Here is a 23,876-nt window from a genome sequence, read left to right on the forward strand (position 1 = left end):
ATGATAACCTTTTTCTACTGAAACATATTTTCAGAGATGCCGGCGGTGATTCAACCCAGGACCACGATGTTCGTAGTCGCGAGCCTAATCCACTTGAGTCACTGGGCGCCCTTGAAACGAAGCTTCCCTTCTCTGAGCTTATCATGGACCAATCGCCTCCGCACCTCTCCATTCTGATGCAATTGGCTGCGCATTCTTTTCATTTCATCACGATACACTTTAAGATTGTAATTTATTTGGTGAACAATAAATGATATTAGTTACAAAAGTTTGTGTTCCTTTTTACCCACCCTGTACATAAACATTCTATAGTAATATTTAAAAATTGTTAAGTCGTCTAATTTGTCGTTGGGTTTGTATTACTGAGTTTTCGTGCCACCTCCATCGCTATCATAATCTCCTAATACAAAAGTGGATTCTCATACTCGCTTGTGGTTGATTTGTACTACTGAATTTCGTAACACCTCCTTTGACATCATGTAGTCCTAATACAAAACTCAATTTCCGAGGTTGTCGAAACATTTCGAAAATTTTCGGCCGTCTGACTTGTCGTCGACTCGCACTACTGAATTTTCGAAAATTTTTGGCCGTCTGACTTATCGTCGACTCGCACTACTGAATTTTCGAAAATTTTCGACCGTCTGACTTATCGTTAACTTGTACTACTGAATTTCCGAAAAAGTGCCGAAAATTTTTCGAAAAATCAGTAGTACAAGTCAACGATAAGTCAGACGGTCGAAAATTTTCGAAAATCCAGTAGTCCGAGTCAACGACAAGTCAGACAGCCGAAAATTTTCGACCGCCTGACTTATCGTTGACTCGTACTACTGATTTTTCGAAAAATTTTCCGCACTTTTTCGGAAATTCAGTAGTACAAGTCAACGATGGGTCAGACGGTCGAAAATTTTCGGAAATTCAGTGGTGCGAGTCGACGATAAGTCAGACGGCCGAAAATTTTCGAAAATTCAGTAGTGCGAGTCGACGACAAGTCAGACGGTCGAAAATTGCCGAAAATTTTCGGAAACCTCGGAAATTCAGTAGTACAAGCCAACGATAAGTCAGACGGTCGAAAATTTTCGGAAATTCAGTAGTGCGAGTCGACGATAAGTCAGACGGCCGAAAATTTTCGAAAATTCAGTAGTGCGAGTCGACGACAAGTCAGACGGTCGAAAATCGCCGAAAATTTTCGGAAACCTCGGAAATTGAATTTTGTATTAGGAGAACATGATAGCGAAGGAGATGGCACGAAATTCAGTAGTACAACTTAACGGCAAGTCAGACATGCGAAAATTTTTGATTTTCAAAGTTTAGCTATTTTTGCAATTCCAAATCAGTAGTGTAGCTCAATGACTATGTCGACAGGTGTAAATTTTTGCAGAAATCAAATAGCATAACGCAATGGGAAGTAGGAAGTTCGGGAGAAGTTGGTGGTTCAACAATAAATACACAGATTCGTTTTTTTTAAATTTCATTGTTTTTATTTTTATCCATTATACATTCGTACATAAAATATTACATAAAATTAAAATATTTATTTCATACACGTTAAGTTATGTGAACTATTTGATATAAATGAAACAAAGAAGTGATCTATAATTTTAAACAATATCTTTATTACAAAAGTATGTTCGAGTATTGAAGCTGACAGTTTGTTTCTTTAATGACTGACAAAAAGCATAGTAAGTACTTTTTTGTGTGTACTGAAACGTTACAATAAGTACGCTATAAGTACAAGCTAACAAAATACATATATGAACATTTTCTGACATTCCATAGCCGTTACATTAATGCAGATATTACTTGGAATTATTTTGTTGTATTTATACTTACTACTAAAAACAAATCATCTACTTAAGTACTGATAAGCAATTATAAATTACTAAATTATTCGATATTGATTGAAACTATGTTTCTATTATGTATATCTTAAGTAACTTTATCAACAAAGAAATGTTTAAGTGATTGTTCCTGTTTTTATCAACGGTATTTGAGACATAATTTTTCTCAAGCGACGAAAAGCGAAAGAACAGGGGAAAATTTTGTATGCTAACTAACAGACTAATCTTATTACATTAACAATTATTATAGACAAAAGAAAATAAATGTGTAGCATCTCGAACTGAAATTCCTGACTGTTTTCTTCTTATTTCTTATACTGATAAAATCGAAGTCTTATTGGCATCGTCTGTTTTCATCAACTTCTCAATTTCCGGTAACGAGTTCTGCAGCCAAGATATTATGAAATTTCCATTCGCTTCGACGAGAGCTGCCGCGTACCTAGTTCCTTTCATGCTTTCGTAATTATTCTCCCTGAATGCTTGAAGCTACAACAAGATAATGATTATTCACGAACAAATCGAAATAGTGAAAATATTTGCAGTTGGCTGCAAAAGTGTTGTTTTGTGTTTTTTTTTTTACTATTATGTTGACTATTTTATATTTGGTAAATAATAGCACTTAGGTAGTTAGTTTTTATGAAATATAATTACCATTTACATTACTTTTTGTCTAATATGTATAATCTACAGGGTGTATAAAAAGTAATGGTCATCCGTCGTAGGGGTGAATCTACACTTCTGGATCGGTGGACATTTGTACGAAAAACTCGCCGCGAGATTGTTCATAACAAAGGAAATTGTTGTTAACGTTGTTTTTACATTAATACCTCCTACTTATTCAACAAAGAAAACGGTTGAAAGACCTCAATAACTATTTGTTTGCGACATGTGGCTTCTTTCAAACTTTTTCTCCTCTCGATGAGTGGCAGGTGTTGATGTAATACAACAACTTTGACAACAATTTTCTTTGTTGCAAACAATTTTGCGGCAAGTTTCTCTTACATGTACTATTATTTATATTTATACTGTACTATTTAATGTGCGCTGAGATAGTTCGTTCAACATTTCTATTCCACCAGAGATATTCTATTTTCGTGCTCGATCTTAGACGGGACACCCAGTATACTGCAATTATCCTGTTCACTAATGTCCGCAGCGCCATGCTCACACACACACACACGTAGTGCGATTACTCCCTTGGCAAATGTTGATAAGCATTTCACGCGCCATGATTTTCGTGTTCGCGAGTGTTAATTGCAAATTCTGCGAGTTAATTACAAACGGAACCGTTATTTAGGTTCCTAATAAACTTTAATATTTGCTCGTTGCATATGAAATGTTCGATGTGTCACGGTAACGTTAAACAATCGCAACTATTTCTTATTGATTAAAGAATCACACGTTTCTCGATTGTATTATGGTAGACATTGCATTTTTTTCGGTAACTCTTTCTGTTACTTTTTTTTAATTTGTGTTACTTTTGCAGCCAACTTCATCTACATCTAATTTCAGTGAGTACTTACGTCCTCCAGATCTTGTTCAGTGGTTAAGCCGTTGCTCATCGACAACACGAAGGATTTCAGCATTGCATAGGATCCAGCGAATCTAAATGAATAAAGTCATACTGTTGCTTCTCCTTGGATTCATCGAGGTCTTAATAAAGATATTAGTTTAAGATATTAGCATAAGTATTTATACTAATAAATGTTAGTATAAGCATTAGTATAACTATTTTTCATACTATATTTATATTATTTCATCACATTTCTCTACTTTATGTTTTATGAAGCTGAACGGCTCAAATACTAATACAATAAAAAACTAATAGAAAGATCGCCGCGATCAGTGCAAGCGGTGATATTTAATCGCGGTGGACACATCGACGAATCTCGTATTTAATCTTAGACTAATATGTATTGGTAAGGTTGCACATAGTTTTGAGCTTAAAACGTTAGATATTCCATAATAAAATAATAAAGATCGATTTTAGTCACTATTTTAGATGCTTAAGTAACTATTGCACATTTCGCAAGTGTCCACATACTTTTGAGCGGTAGTGTATTTCGGGTGTACAAATTAATGCGCGGCACTGTACGTGCAGAACTGCCGAGATAAATCCGGCTAGTAATACCGTGTGAACACCCTGTATATTATAATAAAGATATACTTACTTTTCGACAATATCCTGCCAGTTGGCTCTCACGAACCGAGACGCAGCTTGTGCCGCGGCTGGATTTAGAGGGAACGCTTTTAAAATTACTAGGATTTCGTCCTGATGAAATGGCTCCTCGTGGACGATCTCGTTGAGGATGCTAGCATTGAAAACAAACAATACAATCAATCAGACTGCAATCTTAAATATTAAAATTTCTTTTTTAACCTTCGCAAGGTAATGTGGGATCTCGGAGATCCTTTTGTTCGAGACCCTGGGAAAACACGCCAGTTAAACTCGACGTAGATTATAGCTGCTGAGCCTTGCTGTTATGCCGTAAGTTAATTGTGGCCTTACGCGGTCGTGTCATTTGCTTAGAACAAATGTATATGTACAGGGTGTAACAAAATTTAGTGTCATGATTTTGGCAGATGGTTGTACAACTTCGGATCGGTGGAGATTTGTTAAAAGAAATTGCCGCAAGGTTTTCGCGACGACTATGACCAATTCAACTTACGATTGTAAAATCCAGGGCGCTTGGAAACAAGCGAACGACGTTAATAAACGTTTCCTCTCTTCTTCGTCCTCGACCACGGATACTCTTTGTGTGAAGTAATTCCATTCCTTTTTCGTACCATACCGCGCAAGGGTGCAATAAAATGTTCTGCGGATGTACGATGGGACTCTGGAAGTATTCAGTTTCTTGTAACCTCGTCAGCAAGATCTGCTCGAGCAGATTATAGCGAAATATGGCAGGATTTGGCCCATATTTGCTCTGAATCTGCCGATCAAAACCTGTCGGCAGATACCCAGCCGAATGCGGAAACAAATGGCTCGGTATTTGCTTGCAAAGTTTGGTGTCAAAATTCCATGCCAAATATTGTGTTCGAAAGAAAGTTCGTAGCGTTTTCAAATGAAGAATCGAAGACAAAATTAAGGCATTTATATTCATATGTTTATTCAATAACACGAGAAGTTACCTCGAAAAAGTAATAGAACAGAATGGAAAATATGTTATTGAATAAATCTCTATGAATAAATATCTGAATTTTAGCTTCCGATTTTAATTTACAAACGCTACGAACTTTCGTTCCAATCCAGTAGAAGGCAAAATGAGGGCAGACCCTGCCCTCGTTGTAGAGGGCAGGTCGATCGCGCTAAGAGCGGAATTAATCTTGTTCTAAGAGTAAATACCGAGCTAAATCGGAGTAAATCTTGCTGCAGGAGGGAAAATCGAATTTTATTTAACTTTCTAAATTATATAATTTTAAGTTTCACGCATTTCCAATAATTTAAATAGTTACAAACCTTAAAGTAATGACAATAACGATTTTGCCCGATATTTACTCTGAAAGCAAGGTTAGCTTCGCTTCTCAGTGCTACCGACCTGCCCTCTACAAACGAATCTAATGCGGAAACAGATGGGTCGGTATTTACTTGGAAAGTTTGGTGACAAATTTATACCAAGTCAAGAGCAGATTGCTTACTGGTAACTCTTACGTAATTTGGAAACAAAGTTGTGTAATTTTACTAACGTTGCATACAAAAAGTTAATCGACATGAAGTATTTGACGTACGTTTCTTTAATGTCAGCGTCAGTCTTAGCATTCTCGAATGTATTTTTGACCCAGTCCGAGCATTCCGCGTGATCGAACACGCACGCAATTTTTATTGCGATCTTCGTGAGATGCGTGCCTTCCTTAATTTTGGATCCGACTTCGGTGTACAACGGAGATACAAAATTCACCATAAACTCCTGAAAACGAGATTTCGTAATTAGATAAAACAGAATTACAATGGTACAAAAAATACGAATTTTTAACAACATCGTACAATTGCCATAAAATTATTCGGTATTCCAGCAAATGCAGATGTACCACGCTACGTAACAACATAATTGCAAAACGACGTAAATCTCTTGCAGAGAATTCGATTCTATTAGAATGTCACTGCATGCTTTATCTCCTCTATTAAAAAATACTCGCATGACTAAATGCATTCCGATGGAATCAAATTGTTTGGTTACAACAGAGTTACAAACGCTTATGTAAACATCCACGTTCATGGACTATCTCGCAATAGGTAGCAGGAACAATTTAAATCTCCATTCAATTTTTACCTCGATTCAGGTAAACAGCTTGAAATTTCCAAACTGTAAAGTTTCATTGTCCCGAATGTACTTACTTATTTTTTGTAATTTAAAATTTAACACTGAACCTACCACGAGAGGTCAAATGACCCACTCTAGATTTTGTATTTGACAATTATTGAAATTGCAAAGCTGTTCTGATAATTATATTTTGCGATCTCTTTTTGTACGTACAGGGTGGTCCATATATCTTGTCAATTATTACGGAAACCAGCAGGAATATGAAAAAATGTTTTATATAAAATATTCTTCATATGAAGTGGCACGTTTAAAGGCGCTATGCACATTTTTCCATAATGACCCTTTAAGGGTCAGATGAAGGGCAACTTCATTTTTTCGAATGGAAATTCATATTTCTTATTTTATATTCTTATTCTACATCAAAAAATAATAATATTTCGTATGAAACATTTTTTCCTAGCGTGCACGGTTTTATTAAACAAATTGTGGTGAATATCCAAATATTTGTAATGACGAAAAATACTGAGTTTGATCTCTGAAGTCATAAAAATCTAGTAAGCGGTGACAGGAATACGTGTGTAGTACATTGAGCATCCTAGATGGCGTTATTGCCGTCTAAGATGAAGATTCACAATGCATGTCGTATCGTTAAAAAATGGTAAGTTCGGAAAAAAAATGTTTTATACGAAATATTATTATTTTTCGATGTAGAATAAGAATATGAAATAAAAAATATGTGTTTCCATTTGAAAAAATGAAGTTGCACTTCATCTGACCCTGAAAGGGCCATTATGGAAAAATGTGCATAGCGCCATTAAATGTGCCCCTTCGTATGAAGAATATATTTTATATAAAACATTGTTTCATATTCCTGCTGGTTTCCGTAATAATTGACTGTCTCAAGATAAATGGACCACCCTGTATATTGCTAATTAATCTAGTTTATAGTTTGAACGTCACACCTGGAAATCGGTGTAGATCGTCGTCTCGTACAAAAGTCTGTTTAATTTGAATGCGTGTCGCATCAACACCGTCCATGGCAGGTAATGCCTCTCCTTGATTTGCATATATTTAATAAAGTCAAAGACAGTCTCGTATTTCATCAAGCCCACCGCAGCGAGGCTAAAAATGTCGTCTATGAGTGACGCCCTCGTTTCTGGTGGGAATAACTCATGATTTACGTGCAGCGACGTTTTCAATAGCATCCAATTCCTTTCGTCGTAATGCACTCGATAGTAACCTGAAAAATATCGATAACATCGGTACCTATACAGGGTGTCCCAAAATTTCTGTTACACGATATATCTCTTCGTCCATCGTATTTAGAAAAAAATACTTTCAATGAAATTTGTATGGTTCTCAAAGCTTTATGTATTATATATATATATAATAATATATATATAGTAATATATATAATAATATATATAATAATATATATAATAAAATATTATATATATATATATATATTATATATTTTATTGGACGTGTTGAAGGTCATTTTAAGGTCAAGTTCACACACTTTTCTAAATGAAAACATAATTGTTTTATTACACCAACTTATCCTACGAGAAAACACAAGTAAGTTTTGATAACATACCCGATTTGTTTACGTTGAAGAGAATCCAGGATTCATTAGCAACAGCAACGTTTAACTCCATTTTTGACTGTGATGGGAATAATATTTTCGTAGGCGTTGACCAATTGCCAACGTCCATGACGTACGAAAGTGGAATGTACCAATATTTAGAAATGTTTTCTAGTGGTCTGTCCAATGTATATTGCTCCTGAAATGTGGAATTAGCTTTATGCACCTTGAAAAATGTTAAAAGATATATTCTTTACCTTGTTTTGTATTAGAGAGATAAAATTTTATGTCGAGAGTATTTAAGAGAGATTGATTATATTAGACTGCGGATCTCTTTTTATGCAAAATAAAAGTATTCTGCATTGATTGTGGGAAAGCAGGAATAAAATAAAAATTGACTTCATCCTTTAATGACTTTGTTACGTTAAGAACAACGTTACAATATTCTTGAATTTTTCTAATCTACTACTGTTTTAATCCGCAGTCCATTGATCATTAATAATCTATAAAATTGTTTGATAACACAATGTACATCTGATAGAATGGAATTAAGTAATTATATAATATTCATTTTATGTGTGTGTGTGAAATCTTCTCTCTTAACTCTTGAAATTATTTATTTCATTATTACGAAAACATCATTTGACTTTATTGAGAGAATATTTGAAAAAATATTTTCATCTGATTTGTACTACGAATTTATAATTTTAAGAGAATGTCTATGAATGTTTATTGATTTTATATCTATCAATTATTCTGTGATCATTTATCGATTACTTTAAAAAGTATTGTTTTCTCTGACGTTAACATTGTTTACCTGATAAATAGTGAGAGAATCTTCTTCGTAGTTTCTTAAGACTGTAACAAGAGGATACCCGCCTTCATAAATCCAAGAATTCATCATTTCTTCCAAGGTCACCTCAGAGGTCATCGGATGTTCCAATTCTTCCGCCATGACAGTCATGAAATCGGTGACATAAGTAGTGTTAGATTTCCTGAACGAATAATATAATCTTTCTCATCATTTTATAAAATGTATAATTACAGATCTGTGTCCCGAATTAGTATTACAACTGAGAAAGAGGCAATGCTACGTGCAAAAGCAAATCGATAATATATTTACATACTAATCAATCCATTGCTACAAACCTTCTTTCCCCAAAAAATCAAATTGAAAAATTGTTATTTCAGAATAGTGAAAACAGTGGATCTTCGGGTCGAAACATTTTTTTTTTTTTACATAAACGATAACAGTCTGAAACGATATAGTCTGTTACTTGCAAATAACCGTACTTAGAGTAAAATTAAAATTTCTGTTTGATAATATGATTTTTTGCGTTATAATACTATTTCTTATACAAATTAAATTTTTAGTCGAGAAATATGAAACCTGATTCTCACAATAATGAACTTTTATAACAATTACAAAAATGTTGATCAACATATATCTGTTTATCGTTTCACTTTTGAATGCACAGTAATTGATAAAAATTAACGAAAGTAATCATTTCAATTTTTCAAAACAACTTCGTATATTAGTGATGAAGAAAAATATATTTCTTTAACTACGCTCGATTAACTTATTTCATTTGTTGGCGAATATACATAATTCAACAACAGACTACGATTTCTTCAGAAATTTCCATTAACGTGATATCATTTTGCATATTTTATATATAAAAATAGACGAAAAAATTTCCATTTTTATACGTAAATATGTAGTTATAAAATATACAAAATAATTTATTGATTGTTCTGTATATTATGTACCCACCACCTAGTCACCAATTTCTTGTAGCCATTCCTAAAAGCTGTATCGCCTATTGCACCATGCAACGTGCTTATCAGACATGCACCTACAAGAAGTAATTAAAATCCAAACAATTTTATGCTTTTATCAGCCTGAAACCAATTACAGTGACTCATTCAGGCTTTGACCCTGTATGTTCAAACAGATCTAGATTTTCTTTTGAAAGTTCTCTTAGAAAGCTGATCAAGTCATTTTTCTATCGATAGAGAAATTCCCAGACACATAATAACTTCTTAAAATAAATAATTCAATTTAGTATGATTATACGTGATACCATTAATTCAATGGTTGTTTAATACCATTAATTGAATATCATTTTAAGCTTTTGGGATATCGTGACATTATTTTTTGGGATATTGTGACATTATTTTTTGGGATATCATTAAGATATCATTTTTTGGGATATCATTGAGATATCATTATTTGGGATATCATTGAGATATCATTTTTTGGGATATCATTGAGATATCATTTTGGGATTACTATGCCAAATACTTTTTGCCTAGATATGCCTGAACATAAGGACTAGTGGTCAGATCGTAGGTTTACTTTTTGCATATTCGTCGTTGAGAGATTGTAGCAGTCGATAATTGACGTTTTCATGAAATGGCCTTGAAATGCTGTAACTATCAATATCCATGACTTGCGTCTGTACATCGGTGATGAAGGAATTACTCAAATTCAATGACGAATCTATCTGAAAAGGGAATTTCATTAAATCGGTTTACAACGGTCTTATCTGTGTATTGCATTTACTTTTTTTCTCATTCGAAATTACTTGTAAAATTATGATTAATTTGTATTCTGAATAGCAGCGTCGAACATCACATATGACGAAAGATTAAAAAATTGTTTATCTCGTTATTAAATAAAATTCTTAATAACTAATATAATCCACTAATTAATTTCCATTAGCACAGAGCATAAACTACAGAACATTTAGCTTGCATAATGTCGATTATAAATAATTGTTTGAAGTGAATGAAAAGTGAACCAGCACAATGGAATAATATCAATTATTCGTAAAATTAAAAAGTGCAGGATAGTTATTATTCATTCAAGCAATACTCAGTTTTATGATTCAAGCACTTATATAAATAATAACATTAGAAATGAATTTAATCACTTGCCTCTGGAACGATCGCATGTTGGAAATACAACAGCGAGCCCTCGAAAAGCCACGCTTCCGTCCGATTCACATTCATAAATTCATCGAGCAGTTGTTGTCCAAATAAATTCATTAGAGACGATAAGGCACTGTTTTTCATGACCACCGGTGATGCTTCCGTGGTGAAGAATGTCGACTGCCTTAAAAATTAATTTAGAACTATGCCAATTGGTTTCTGTCACGCAGTTTATAGATTGCTTCGAGAAAAAAAATTAAATTTCCCATCTTACAACGACTTCTAACTATATTTTAACTCCCATTTACGTTCCTTAGAAATACAGTAAATATTCGTCTCAAAACGGGATCTGTGCGATCTAAGAAAAACAAATATCCCTTCTACTGCCCAGGCCTGTAGAACTTTTTCAACCATTGCATTTGTTTAAAAATAATTGCAAAATAAGTGGTGAAAAAAACACGGGCAGAGTCGCCCGATGAGGGAAGGGGGAGCACGAATTAAGGGGGAAAAGTTACCCCCTCTTTCTCTACCAGTACGCGTCACGTGACTGAGCCGCGGCAAACGAGTGGGAAATAGCGTCGAAGAAGGGGAAGGTCTGGATTAGGCTATAATAGCATTTCGTGATCTAAACGCTTCACAACATTTGCATTCTAAAATCGGACATCCCATGTGCAACAACCTAATACAATGAAATACAGTTGGACCTCGATTAACCGGATCCCGATTATCAACAAATATGCGGTTAAACATGATTATATTATGAAGGGAAATAAAAAAATTTTCAGAAATAAAAACTTTCTTTTGGAATATAATGTACATTTTAATTATGTCTTTCGGGTCTCGATTATCCATCGGGCCTTAAATTTATCCGTGCTGTTTGTCTCCCGATCAAGCTGGTTAATCGAGGTCCTACTGTACTCATAAAATGATTACTAGAGGGATTGATAAGTCTTACTTGATTGCAATTAATCCGGGACTAGCAATGCTATCGTCGATCCCTGGTGGCAAGGAAACTAGATCCAACTTAGGTAGGGCGTATGGTATCGGGAACACGTCAATCAGGTTAATGACAACTGGCTGGAGTTTGTCGAAGAGGTAAATCCCTTCAGAGCGCCTCTGCGAATCGCTCCAGAACGTTGCAACTACTTTGGTGTCTGCTACGAATGTCGCACCCATAGTCTCAATGTGGCCCATCAGAAATGCGAAATTGTGGGGCGAGAGTGGCGGTGATTCGTCGAACGTGTCGACTAGCATCGTTGAATCCTCGCTTCAAAGCAGAAACATTTTAACGGTTACAGAAATTAACATTTAAGTTGATTTTCATCAATTATTTGAAGTTGGATATAATACATGATATATTCTCTTTTGCCTCCTTTCAGAGAAAAGTATGGACGACTTACTTATCCCGTGAAGTTCTCAAAGGCATATTCGAGAGGACATTCATTTCTTTGGGATGTGTCACGGATACGTAGAAAGGTACCTTCTGATCCGAATCCTCGAAAACTGGCAAAAGGTGTTTAGCTCCAAAACGTTTCAACTTGGTTCCCATTAACCACCTAATAGGACAATCAAACTTACAATTAGCATTTTACGAAATTAAACGATCTGGGAATACAGTAAGCAATCTGCTTTTGATTTGGTATGAATTTGGCAACAAACTTTGCAAACATTAGGCTCGGTATCTGCCGACGGGGTTTTGGTCGACAGATTCAGAGCAAATAATGACCAAATCATGCTCGAAGCGTGGTTTGCTACCAAAATGACCGCCTTTTGCTCGCAAAGTACGATTGCAGATATTTGGTCATAATTTGCTCGAGCAGATTTTGCTGACTGGGATATATTCCATTGTTAAGTACGGTATTACAGATGTTCGCAAAATGGAAAATAAATTGTTCGTTATTATCAGATATAAGATGAACAATAATATATATAATATTATCTTTTTTAGTTTAAATTTATTCTTTTTTAATTAATGTATAGTATAATGTATCTGTATGTGTGTGAAACGTATGATTAATAGACAGCAGATCTTTATGCAAAATAAAAATTTTCTTCCTAAATTGCAACAAAGTCGAGTGAAATAGAAATTAATTTTCTTTCTTTATATATTTAATAGGTCGAAAATAATACAACAGTGTTTCTAAATTCTGCTAATGTTTTCACTGTTTCGAAAATAATACAACAGTGTTTTTAAATTCTTCCAATGTGTCCACTGTTTCAAATTACACCAACTCATTTTTGTCATAAACGCATAAAATCCGCTGTCTAAGGATTAATGATACTAAACGTTTCGTACTTACTGTTCCTGATCAGAATTAGTATAATTCGCAATGAAAAACGCGTCTTCGTTGATCTGGACTTCATAGTCGATTTTCAGCGAATATAATCCTTCCCCAATTGGTTCCTCCAAGGATATCGTGTGAATTTCATTATTGTCGTCTATTGAATATTCTGCAATTTCTATGTTTGATAAGAAAACTTCCGAGACATCAGATTTCGAGTTGAAAACATCCGATCCATTTGTACTGCTGACGTTCTCGTTTATTGGAAATGCCGTAGAGACCTCAACCAATGTCATATTTTCAGTAGAATGTTTTTCAGTTTGTTGTTCATTAGAAACAGTTTCATTCGTCGTTACTGTTGGAACGACGACGTTCTCATCGATGACTGTGTCACGAGTAACTGTGAAATGCATAAATTGTTTATAATCGTTACACAATATTAATTTCAACCAACTTGTTCAAGCATATATGATTTATGTCAATCATAACATTTCGAGTATTCCTTATAAATTAAACGGTCATGTGCATATCACAAAACTTAACACAATAGCATAGAAACATGTAACAAATTATTAAAAACATAAATTCGCACTATTGTATGTATTCGTTCAGTCATGGGACAACACTTGATTGACGTTTAAACTTTTCTAAAAAGGTTGTGTAAAAAAAATGTTCTTAACACTTAATCTACCGGTAGCCTATCAATAGGCTTTTTAATAATAGTGCAGCACCAAACGGAAGCTTAAAAATCTTCTTTTACACAATAATCCCGAAGGAAATTATTGGATTTTGTCATTGAGGGTGATTAAAATATGGTATGATTAAAAATGCTGTTGCTACTGAAGGATTCTATTAAAAAATCCTCAGCCATGAACCATAGACTTTTCAACGATTACGGAATAATCACCGGTAGTTAATGCGTTAATAGTTAGGCTTAATGTCATCGAATGATAATAATTGAAAGAACTTGGAATAATGAATATACACTACTATATGTATTTCATCAATTCCCCCCACTTTTTAAGTTATAAAGTGAATCGATTTGACAAATATAAGCGGTTGAACTAATTTTAACATGCACCGTTCTCTTTCAATGAATTTTTAGTAATTTCCTTCGTCACCTTTCCTTCGTCGCCTCTTTTGTGACCGTGGCTTTTCGTCTCGCTGTTCCATCAACGACAATTTATAGCTAGCTACCGTGATGTTCTTCGCGTTTAAAGACAGTTTAGTTAAACCAGCACTGTCGTTCACTTGAAACTCGATGACGACAGATCCCTTCAGCCACGACACGCTGTTTAGGGAAATAACCGGCATTAATTGTAGACGATATTTCAAAGGATGAACGAAGGGCGAGGTCAAAATCTCTGGAATATTATCCGTCTCCTCGATCTCGTCGTTAAGTAAATCCATGGAGTCGTAAAGCTGCAACAACAATTTTGATACAACTTTAATTACAGTAAAATGTATTATTATTATAGATTAATTTCAATTAAACTTAAAATTAATATTAATTTTTAATAATAATTTTTTATTCTTTTACCATCAGCTTGGTCTCGTTTATTCTCATTAAAATGACACGAAACACGATATAATTACGATTACAATTACTCGCGGAATAAGCGATTGAACTTTCATCCGTGAAAGAGTGAATGGAAAAGACCCTCTTCCTTTTTCAATCGCTATCTTTCTCTACATTCTATAATATAATGTACTTACCTTTTTCTTTGGTAGAGAATTTATGTACCATCCGAGGAATCCCGCAGCAACGACACCAATGATGAAAACTATAATAATTGCAGCTATCTTTGTATATGATAGGAACCAGCCATCGTCTCTTTTGTATTCAATGTCATCGCATGTCATGAATTCCACCGGACCGCCACTGAACTGTGGCATCGTAACAGCTGTGAAAATAATTCAAGAATTTTATTTTAACACTGAACCTACCGAACCTTAAAAGTAACTGATGATTATTTTTAATGTGCTTTGTGTATATGCGAATACAATATCCCTTCAAACTAGTAGGTTACCAATTCACTTCAACGAAAAAATGATTTCATAAGTTGTGTTCACAAAAATCGATTTGTTGCAAAATCCTGGGGTCGTAGACAAACTTTGAGACCAGATTTGAAATCAGCGTGAAAAAAACCTACGGGAAATGATGTATAGCATGTTAAAAAAAAATCTTTTTCCGCGCGTGGTATTGGAAAAACCACAATTTTCTTGAAATTGTGCAAGTTTAACGAATTCTTTCAAGGTTAAAAAACGTTCGCACCATAATCCTCATAATTATCCCATATTATGCAAAGTTTCAGCTTTAATTTTTTAAAAATTTCATCGCTCTATCTCATTTCTATCGAAAGTTCTTTGATTTTGACACAGATTTCATCGGTTTGTTCCCATAGTGCGGCGCAGTGGCGCGTTTTGAAATTGACTTTTTTTCCGACTTTTCATGTCTCAAGTCAGGTTATGTGGTTCGATTTTCCAAAAGGTATACTGTTCAAAAGGGCGTTCGAACACTTTCGGGGCCACTGTAAATACATAATATACACAGTGTCCCAAGTAACGAGTAACGAAGCGTATATAAGCGTATTCGAGGAATGCTTCTAATGGCTTCTTTGGAATTTAAATGGAATGAAAAATGTCCGTTGGTAGCCGTGTAATAAACGATTGAAGACGTTGTAATTAATTTCCGACTGTATACTATTATTAAACTTCCATGAAAACCATACGTGTTCCTTAATGTAATTGCTGAATAATCAATCTCCCAGGCTAACTGTTGAAAAACATTTCAATTACTCCGCGTATTATTTGTCTCGGAGTTCCCAAGTGAATTGAACGTCGGAGCATCGTCGACTCTCTATTTGCAGTAAAGATATGATTGTGGTCACCTTGTTATAATCACGTTTACATTTGAGTCGAACGTGACACGGCTTCGCGAAAATTGATGTCCCCGTGTGCACGTTCGTAAATACGTTTAAAGAAAACAAGTCCTCAAGGTCGTTCCTATGTACGCTGTGGTACTTAACGATTGTCCCATTAGCATAATCATTCATCGAGTTGACAAAGTGTCATCCGTTACGTATATATCTTTTTGTGTAATAGATTTGTATACGTAGTATATTGTATTATAAAGCAAATTATATAATTGCAGTTGATCAAGATATTGATCTCTCGAAGAAAATATCAACAACTCAAGCCTATCTTACTGTTAAGATCATGTCAAGGTCATAGTATACCAGGCCGTTGAACTCGTCCTGACATAAGCAATAATATTATGCACTAAAAAATATGCAGTGCCATTTAAAAGAATGAAGGTATCCTTCATCTCCTATGAACGAATTTCTTTTTTTCTAACTAAAAACTAATTAATTTTGATCGAATCATTTTTTTATCTGGCTACCGGAAGTGCCTGGAAAATTGTGGCGACAGTTACGTGGGACACCCTGTATAAATTACATTACCCATGCCTTTTACATTATAGCTATTAACAGTTAGTAATAAATAGACAGCGGATTTTGTGCATTTATAAGAAAACTGAGTAGGTGTAATTTAAAACATTAGACGAATTTAAAAATACTTTTATATTATTTTCAACCTATTGAACATATTAAGAGAGAAAATAAATTTCTACGTCATTCCGGTTTGTTGCAATTCAGGTGCAAAATTTTTATTTTGCAGAAAGATCCGCTGTCTTTGTAATAAATATTTAAGGTAGTTTCTTTCCATTTATTTATTCCCTCCCACAAAAACTACGCGTGCAGAACACGAGTCAAAGAATGGCAATTTTGAGGTTATGTCGTTGAAAAATATGCATGAAGTGCCCTAACACGCACGAAAAGCGTCACATCTCTATCTCGCAATTTATCATAATTATCTGAAATTTAAAAGAAGCTTCAAACTATATTTCAATGTAAGTTTTATAGTATTCTTTAAGTTGATTTTTCTCAAATTACGCATTTCTGAGTTGTGTCACTTTTCTTGCGGGGGTGCGATATGTGCGCTCCTCTATTTTAAAAAATCTTTTTAACAGAAATAAAAGTTAAAGCTAGCAAATAATGGTTTATGCAAAAAAATCGTCTTATTCTATTCCTTGGGATTTAATCGGCTAAAAATTGTACAGAATTTTTTTGTACTATTAAATTCTGTACTATAATTAAATAAATAATTAAAATGTACATTATATTCAAAAATAAAATTTTTATTCTTGAAAATTTTGTTTCACTTCATAATATAATATTAATATGCATAAATATATTTAATATTTGAACGCATATTTGTTTATAATCGGGATCCGGTTGGCCGAGTTAGTCCTACTGTGTTTTTTTTTTAAGTTTCTAACAAAAATAAAAATGATTTATGTAATTAGAATCGTCTCGTTTTATTATTCCTTGATATTTAATCGGCTGAAAAGAATAAAATCCGAATTTGCCGAGGTTTAATTGAATCGACACATTTCAAACGAAACGTCACCGGAATTCGTTATTGCAAAGTCAGTGCTTCGCGCGATTTTACACTGTTTTACTTAAACAGAAATTCGCGGATGATAACGCACGCAAAGTAACCGAAGGTTACTATGCTTACGGTGCTTCACGGTATTACGTATGCGAATCGTACGTGCTGTTTTTTGCGGTAAAGTAAGTTGCGGGAGGACTGTGCTATACGTTATAACACGTGCTGCATGATCAACACGTAAACAACCGAACCGGTGTATATATGTATATACACACATTGTCACGTCATTATTGTTTAGTAGCCACGAAAGGAAACTCTGTCAGCTTAATTTCCTTGATCGGAAATGGATTACAGATATTGGATTTCTTTCATCATTCGTTCTATTAATACCAAACCTACCGCTGCCGGTAAAATGACCGATATTATATCTTTCATTTTGCAATTACGAGATTTATTGAAATCATGAACTCGCTTACATGGAGATTGATCGCTGCTCCGGAAGTATAATGAAACAACTGCAAAAATGGAAATTTTACAGGACAAGCAAAAGAAATATAATTCTAATTTGTCTTAATAGAATGGCCTATAGATTCGGTTTAATTCTTCCGTGAGAGTAGTTTATAGACATTGTGGGTTATTATTGCAACTTTTAAGTTATTTCAATTTATAAAATAATAAATACCAGCCTCGCAGTAATTCGTTGTTCTTCTGAAAATGCATCAGAAATATTACACTTCTGTCGTTATAGGAGTAAGGAAAACAAGTAAAAATATGAAGGAAACGTTATGAAAAAGTTTATTTGAACAAAATTTATCAAAATAGTATAGTAATAACATTTTTGAGCTCCTGCCAACACAATAAAGTAAATTTCACCAAATTTTACAGTTGCGTCATTATAGTTTCGAAGCAGCGATATTACGATAAAAATTGCACAAAATTCGAAATATTAGGTTCGCAACTAAATTCGCGACCTTTTGTTTCGTAATTCTTTTATTGTATCATTGTAACCTCATTCAGTGATCATTTCTTTTGAAATTTTGCGATTAATTTGATATAAAACACTCGTGCTTGATAACTATATATAAATGACTTTGTTTGAGAAAATGTGGAGGTGGCGAAATTAGCTGCCAACCTAATAAATAGAGCCCTGTCATTTTTATAAACTGAAACATGTTAATCGCTTGTGTGAATTCGAGAATATTTGACCTAGCCTCGTCTTCCTACAGAAAAGGTGTTTCGAAAATTCACTGCAACATTCTAGCATTCGATTGCACGTGTACACTGTTCACTTCAGGTTCAACTACGTCACATAATAACTGTGATTGTACGTTTCCTCTCACGATTAGGCACGTATCCTAACGCTTCATACACTCCTAGTTTATCTGACTAAATATTCGGATCATTCATCGCGAGCTTTAGTTTGTGAAATATTACCAGAAATTCTTACTATATATAACAATAAGATCAGTTCATTGACTCCAATATTATCACTTCAAAAATGTATTTATAGATTTTATGTACGCATTGTTATCAAATTCATCATTCAAGTCATATCAGACTGTCCTTTGTTTCCAATTTTTTATAAATACATGGAGTATTTCATAATTGCACCATCTTTCATTGTTAATTATTTTCTTCTTCTGCGATTTTTCTATTGTTACTGAATATTTTGTTATTGTGACATGGAGTACTTCATAATTGCACAATCTTTCATTGCAAATTATTTTCTTCTTCTGCGATTTTTCTATTGTCACTGAATATTTTGTTATTATGACATGGAGGTATTTCATAATTGCACAATCTTTCATTATTAATTATTTTCTTCTTCTGCGATTTTTCTATTGTTACTGAATATTTTGTTATTGTGACATGGAGTATTTCATAATTGCACAATATCTTATTGTTAGTTGTAATGTTACAGTTTTCGTAATACAGAACAAAGAAATTAGAATTCAAGAAATATTTTAGTAAATGCATCGCAGTGTTTTATTCCATTGCATTATACCATTATCCTTTGCTTGGCTGTATCGTTAAAATTACGTTACGTAATATTACCAAACAGACTCGGAATTTCATGTGAATAAGGTGTTACGTTTAATAGAAATATTATCCACGGAATGATCAACGCATTCGGAAGATGGAATTCGCAGTAGCAACTCTCAATCGGAGATTGTAGAGTCGGTTACGCTTCAGAGACACGAGCGTCTCTAACAATCAAGCAATTATAATCGTGAAAAATAACTCACTGCAGAGTGTTCGCGATTCCTGCTGATTCTTATTGCAACAGAATTGCGCCCAAATGGCCATGATTCCGGAAGTCACACGACTTCAATGATGTACTTTTATGAAAATCGCATGTACAGGGTGTCTCAAAAATGTTCTACTTCCGTGAAAGTTACGATCTTTGAAGGACGTGATGCTTAAGGTCATTTGAAGCAAGTTTTTGCGAAAATGCTCAGTGGCTTTGTTAAGGTGTTATTAACGAAAAACATGGACCAATCAGAGCGCGGCTACCGTGGAGTATAACCTTCTGTAACCTCGCTCCGATTGGTCCGTGGTTTTTCGTTAATAACTCCTGAACAAAGCTCCGGAGAATATTTTCGCAAAGGAAAAGGTTGCTTCAAATGAACTGGGCGAAAATGGGCATCATCCCAGGATCTCAGGAATTACCCTAGTCAGTTACGTATTGAAATATTTGATTCAGTAATAAAACCATTACCCTGGTTAATGCAGTTGAAACATTCTCTTGATAGTTAAAATTTTGTGGTAAATAGTGAGCAATAATATTATTTAAAATCATAATAGTTTAAGATGCATGTCGATGAAATAAATTTTTTACACAGACTATTTTACGCAAGACCTGCGAATACAAATTAGGGGTATTTACCAAATAATAAATTAGAGCTATCGTTTGTCATTAAGTTATACGACTTCCAAAATTTGTCACGTTCTCTTTTATCTTTCCATTAACATATGTTTTTATCTTACTACTGTCAGTTGAATGAATTCCACCGCGTAATTTACGGTGACGGAACCCGCGAGTCTTGTTTTTTTAAAAATAATTCTATGTATCGGGTAGAGTACTTTAAAAGATACTTCCGTTAATAGGCGTGGAATATTCGAAAATGTTTTCGTACTGCACAGAAAGTGATCTAGCCGATCAATTTAAATATGCAACTACATTTGTTACGTAGAAAAAAATCATGATCTATGATATGAAATCATTAGACTGCGGATGTTCACGCAATTTTCCAATTTTTATGGACAACATTATTCAACACATTAAGAAAAAGAAAATAAATATCTATTTCACTCGAGTTTGTTGCTATTCACGTAGAACATTTGCATTTTTCATAAAGATCCGCTGTCTAATGATTATTTTCATTAGTGATCATTAAAATAACGATTTGTTGAACAGACAAATATCGGCATACATCGGATTTGCACTAACGTCAGTATTTGTTCATCTGGCGGAGAACTAACATTGCCTTTTAATTATAGCTATTCCACAAAACGACGTTGTCGAACCGAGAAACAATCGGGCAATAAATCTCATGGGTTCGTTAATGTTAAAAAGCAAATAAAAAAGACTGTAGCGAGTGAAGAAAACTGAGAGAGACGGAATAGTTGATACTCACAACTTCTGCGTCCATAATCCTGCCAACTAGAAATAGATCCTCGGCTCATGTGATCAGCTTCCGGTTTCCGTCGACCGAAGAAACGAGATCCGCGTACGGCGTTTGACACGTGAATTGGAATCGATCACGTCGATCGTCCGAAAGGACCGAGAGGCACAACGAAACAGATCTCGATATTTCAAGTTCAATTCGTGACTGCGATGGCGCGCTTCGTCGATGCAGGTACAACACAATTAGTCGTTCTACCTGTGATGCAATAGGTGAACACTGGCTCAGCGGTCGGAATGCACTTTGTGGCTCCCCACTTTTTTCAATCGTTGCCTCGGCATACTCTTTGTATAATCGCTCGGTCTTCTTCCCTTCCCTTCCTGTACATGATTTGATCTACAAGAACATTTACAGCGCGAGCGGTTAAATCTTTTTATTTCGCCGATCAATTTAATGATATTTATTCGTGGAATAGAATCAATCGGTACTGCAGGTTTCTGCATCAGATTGAACAAAACAGGAGTCGAGTAAAAAATGCGTTTTCTCTTTCAATTTAAATTAGTTTTCATTTGGCCGCGCTGCTGTACGTGTATGAATGGAGGCATAGAAAACAATAGCACTCGTTATCGTCGTTATTATTACATTCTTCCAAGTGATAGGATATTTTGAGACACTTGTGTTGTGTTTAGGAGGCTACTGGGTCAGTCCCATTCTTTATTAACCCTTAGCACACGAATGGTGGCTCTGAGAGGCGCCACTAAAAATTGTTGTGCCATTATTCAAACTATTGTTTACATTATTAACCCTTTGTACTCGGGAAAATCTAGGTGCCAAGTTCTCCACCAGCCAAGTTCTCGCACTACCTCCTTTTACACGAAACAACTTGGCCGTTTTTTAGAGGCTTATAACTCGGCACTGGAGGCAGATGGAGAGATGTAATTTCGTACACTTGTTAAATGCTATCGTGTCTCAATATTGACAAAACATTAATCTTCCAACATTAGTAGGTTCCGAGATATAGCACCTCAAAAATCGCTAAATTTGTCACTGACTGACTGACAGATTATCAAAACCTTTCGGGTGCTTCCCATTGACCTACATGCTTGAAATTTGGTACATATGTCCATCATAACAAACACTCAAAGGAATAATTATCAAAGTTTGAAATTGTACACCTTAAAGGGGTTGTATTGAAGAAAAACATTGCGAAATAGGTACGTAGGATAGAACATACAACATTTATTAGCTTCGAAGTCGCAACAAATACTGATGAAAAAAACAATCGCTCTAACGTAAACAAAAGATACTGCACCGAGCATCGGCGAGGGGGCAAACGAATCCGAGCGTCGCCGACATAATCTTCGATACATTGAATTTGGAGAAACTGCATGTGAAAGTAGCTGCAGGTTGATTCTATGTTATCCAATTGCAAATGTTCACAAATTAACACTTGTTAATTAGTTATTAACAATTGTTGCGCGGGCTGATTGTTTCGGAAGTTCCCGTAATGCGTAAGAAAAGGAGGGTCGAACTGTGCGACAAGGACAGACATACATAACATACCACTTCTCCAAAAATTTGTTTATAACTAACAATTTAAGCATCAAACCTGCATAAAACTGAAACGGGAATGTAGCCAAGGCCTCGTTTTACATTCTACAATCTTAAAAGTTCACCAACGAAGTATTTAATGTTAGTAAATTAATTATGAAAATTTTACTTGTCGAACTATTCGTGGTTATTCGCGAAATTTCGTCACTTCCGTAACGCTAGAAAATTGTAGCCCCCTCGGCAAAGAAGTTTCACTTCAAAAAATGAAGGTGACCCCTTGATGTCTTTAAAAAAAAATCATATGAAAACAAAAAGACTTTTGTATCATGTGAGCCCCCACTGAACCATTCAACTTTGTCCATCAGACATTTGACGCGTATCTTTAAAAACAACAAAGATATTTGAAGTGGCAACGTTAGGTGGCTCACCCTCCTCTACATATTTTGCAGAAAAGAATGGTGACTACATAATTGATTAATAAAGCTATAATTTCTAAAATTTAACCATTCAATTTTATTTTCAAATCGGACGCGAATTTATGCAACCATCTGAACAAAACACACTGTGCACTTACATTGTTTCGTATAACATCAGTCGAAAGGCTCCCTGGGAAATCCGAGCAGCCCCAGCATTTCTTCTAAATCCTTCCGTGCACACGTGCTCACTTTTCGAGACAACTGACCAACATAACTGCCTCTGGATTCACTGTCAATAGTTCTTAAAGTTCTCAAAGTCGTAGTACTTTTCATCGGACACTGATTTCGTGCGAGGTCAGTTGATTGTCAGCTGCGAACTTCGGATTGCAACATCTCGCGACAGGTGTGACAAATAGAGGGACTCCGTCACGGGGGAATCACGGTAGTAACTGAATGGAACAAGCTATTATTTCACCCGAGGCATAACAAGTTTGTTAAACTGAGTTTAATGGCGCGTCGCGTAGTGCGCGACTGGCCCAATTGCCTCCTAAACGACAGAAGAGTCTCTCACCCACAAAAACATCCTATCATTTCTGATTGGAACCTTGCACGTGGCCAAGATCGCCAGCTTCTCAACGACTAAACCGATCCACAATGTCGCGGAGGAACGATATCACGCACGAGCAGGTTCACCGTATCACAATTTTCATTGACTCTTTCAGTATTTGGCCATTGACGTTGGCTTCGCAGTGGTCAGCAGCGGATACCACCACGATTAGTCCCCTTTTGCGACGTCAACCGATGGAATTGGATAATGGACGATTCGCAGATTACGCGGCTAAGTGGATCTAAACGGTATGAATTCATGATTCGGAACTTGAATCGGCGATCACGTGATTGTTCACGTTTTCTCGGGGTCCGGGTGAC

General features: G+C 35.0%; 1 protein-coding gene across 4 annotated transcripts; it reads right to left on the reverse strand.

Annotated features, from left to right (window-relative positions):
* Positions 1-1,593: 1,593 nt before the first annotated feature.
* On the reverse strand, positions 1,594-23,706 carry LOC143213858 (thyrotropin-releasing hormone-degrading ectoenzyme). 4 transcript variants are annotated; one of them, XM_076434151.1, is made up of 19 exons: positions 23,521-23,705; positions 23,108-23,398; positions 20,995-21,378; positions 14,618-14,805; positions 14,023-14,323; positions 12,920-13,301; positions 12,020-12,175; positions 11,575-11,886; positions 10,626-10,803; positions 10,045-10,192; positions 9,460-9,541; positions 8,503-8,680; positions 7,698-7,884; positions 7,063-7,340; positions 5,568-5,746; positions 4,508-4,675; positions 4,010-4,150; positions 3,362-3,443; positions 1,594-2,324 (listed from the first exon to the last, which is right to left on the reverse strand). In XM_076434151.1, exons 3-19 carry the CDS (start codon positions 21,041-21,043, stop codon positions 2,151-2,153), a joined length of 3,183 nt encoding a protein of 1,060 aa, XP_076290266.1. In that variant the 5' UTR covers positions 21,044-21,378; positions 23,108-23,398; positions 23,521-23,705; the 3' UTR covers positions 1,594-2,150. The 4 variants fall into 4 exon arrangements, with proteins under 4 accessions (XP_076290266.1, XP_076290265.1, XP_076290267.1 ...); XM_076434150.1 differs by having other exon boundaries at positions 23,108-23,705; XM_076434152.1 differs by lacking the exon at positions 20,995-21,378 and having other exon boundaries at positions 23,108-23,706.
* Positions 23,707-23,876: the final 170 nt, after the last annotated feature.

The sequence above is a fragment of the Lasioglossum baleicum genome, chromosome 12 (assembly GCF_051020765.1).
Source record: "Lasioglossum baleicum chromosome 12, iyLasBale1, whole genome shotgun sequence".
Lineage (NCBI taxonomy): Eukaryota > Metazoa > Arthropoda > Insecta > Hymenoptera > Halictidae > Lasioglossum > Lasioglossum baleicum.

Excerpts from the sequence above, each read along its gene's own strand:
- LOC143213858 (XM_076434151.1), bottom strand. The coding sequence starts at position 21,043 with ATGAGCCGAGGATCTATTTCTAGTTGGCAGGATTATGGACGCAGAAGT. Across the intron at positions 14,806-20,994 it reads GGATTATGGACGCAGAAGTT|CTGTTACGATGCCACAGTTC; the intron begins GTGAGTATCAAC and ends TTATTTTCACAG. Across the intron at positions 5,747-7,062 it reads CGATCTACACCGATTTCCAG|GAGTTTATGGTGAATTTTGT; the intron begins GTGTGACGTTCA and ends TCTCGTTTTCAG.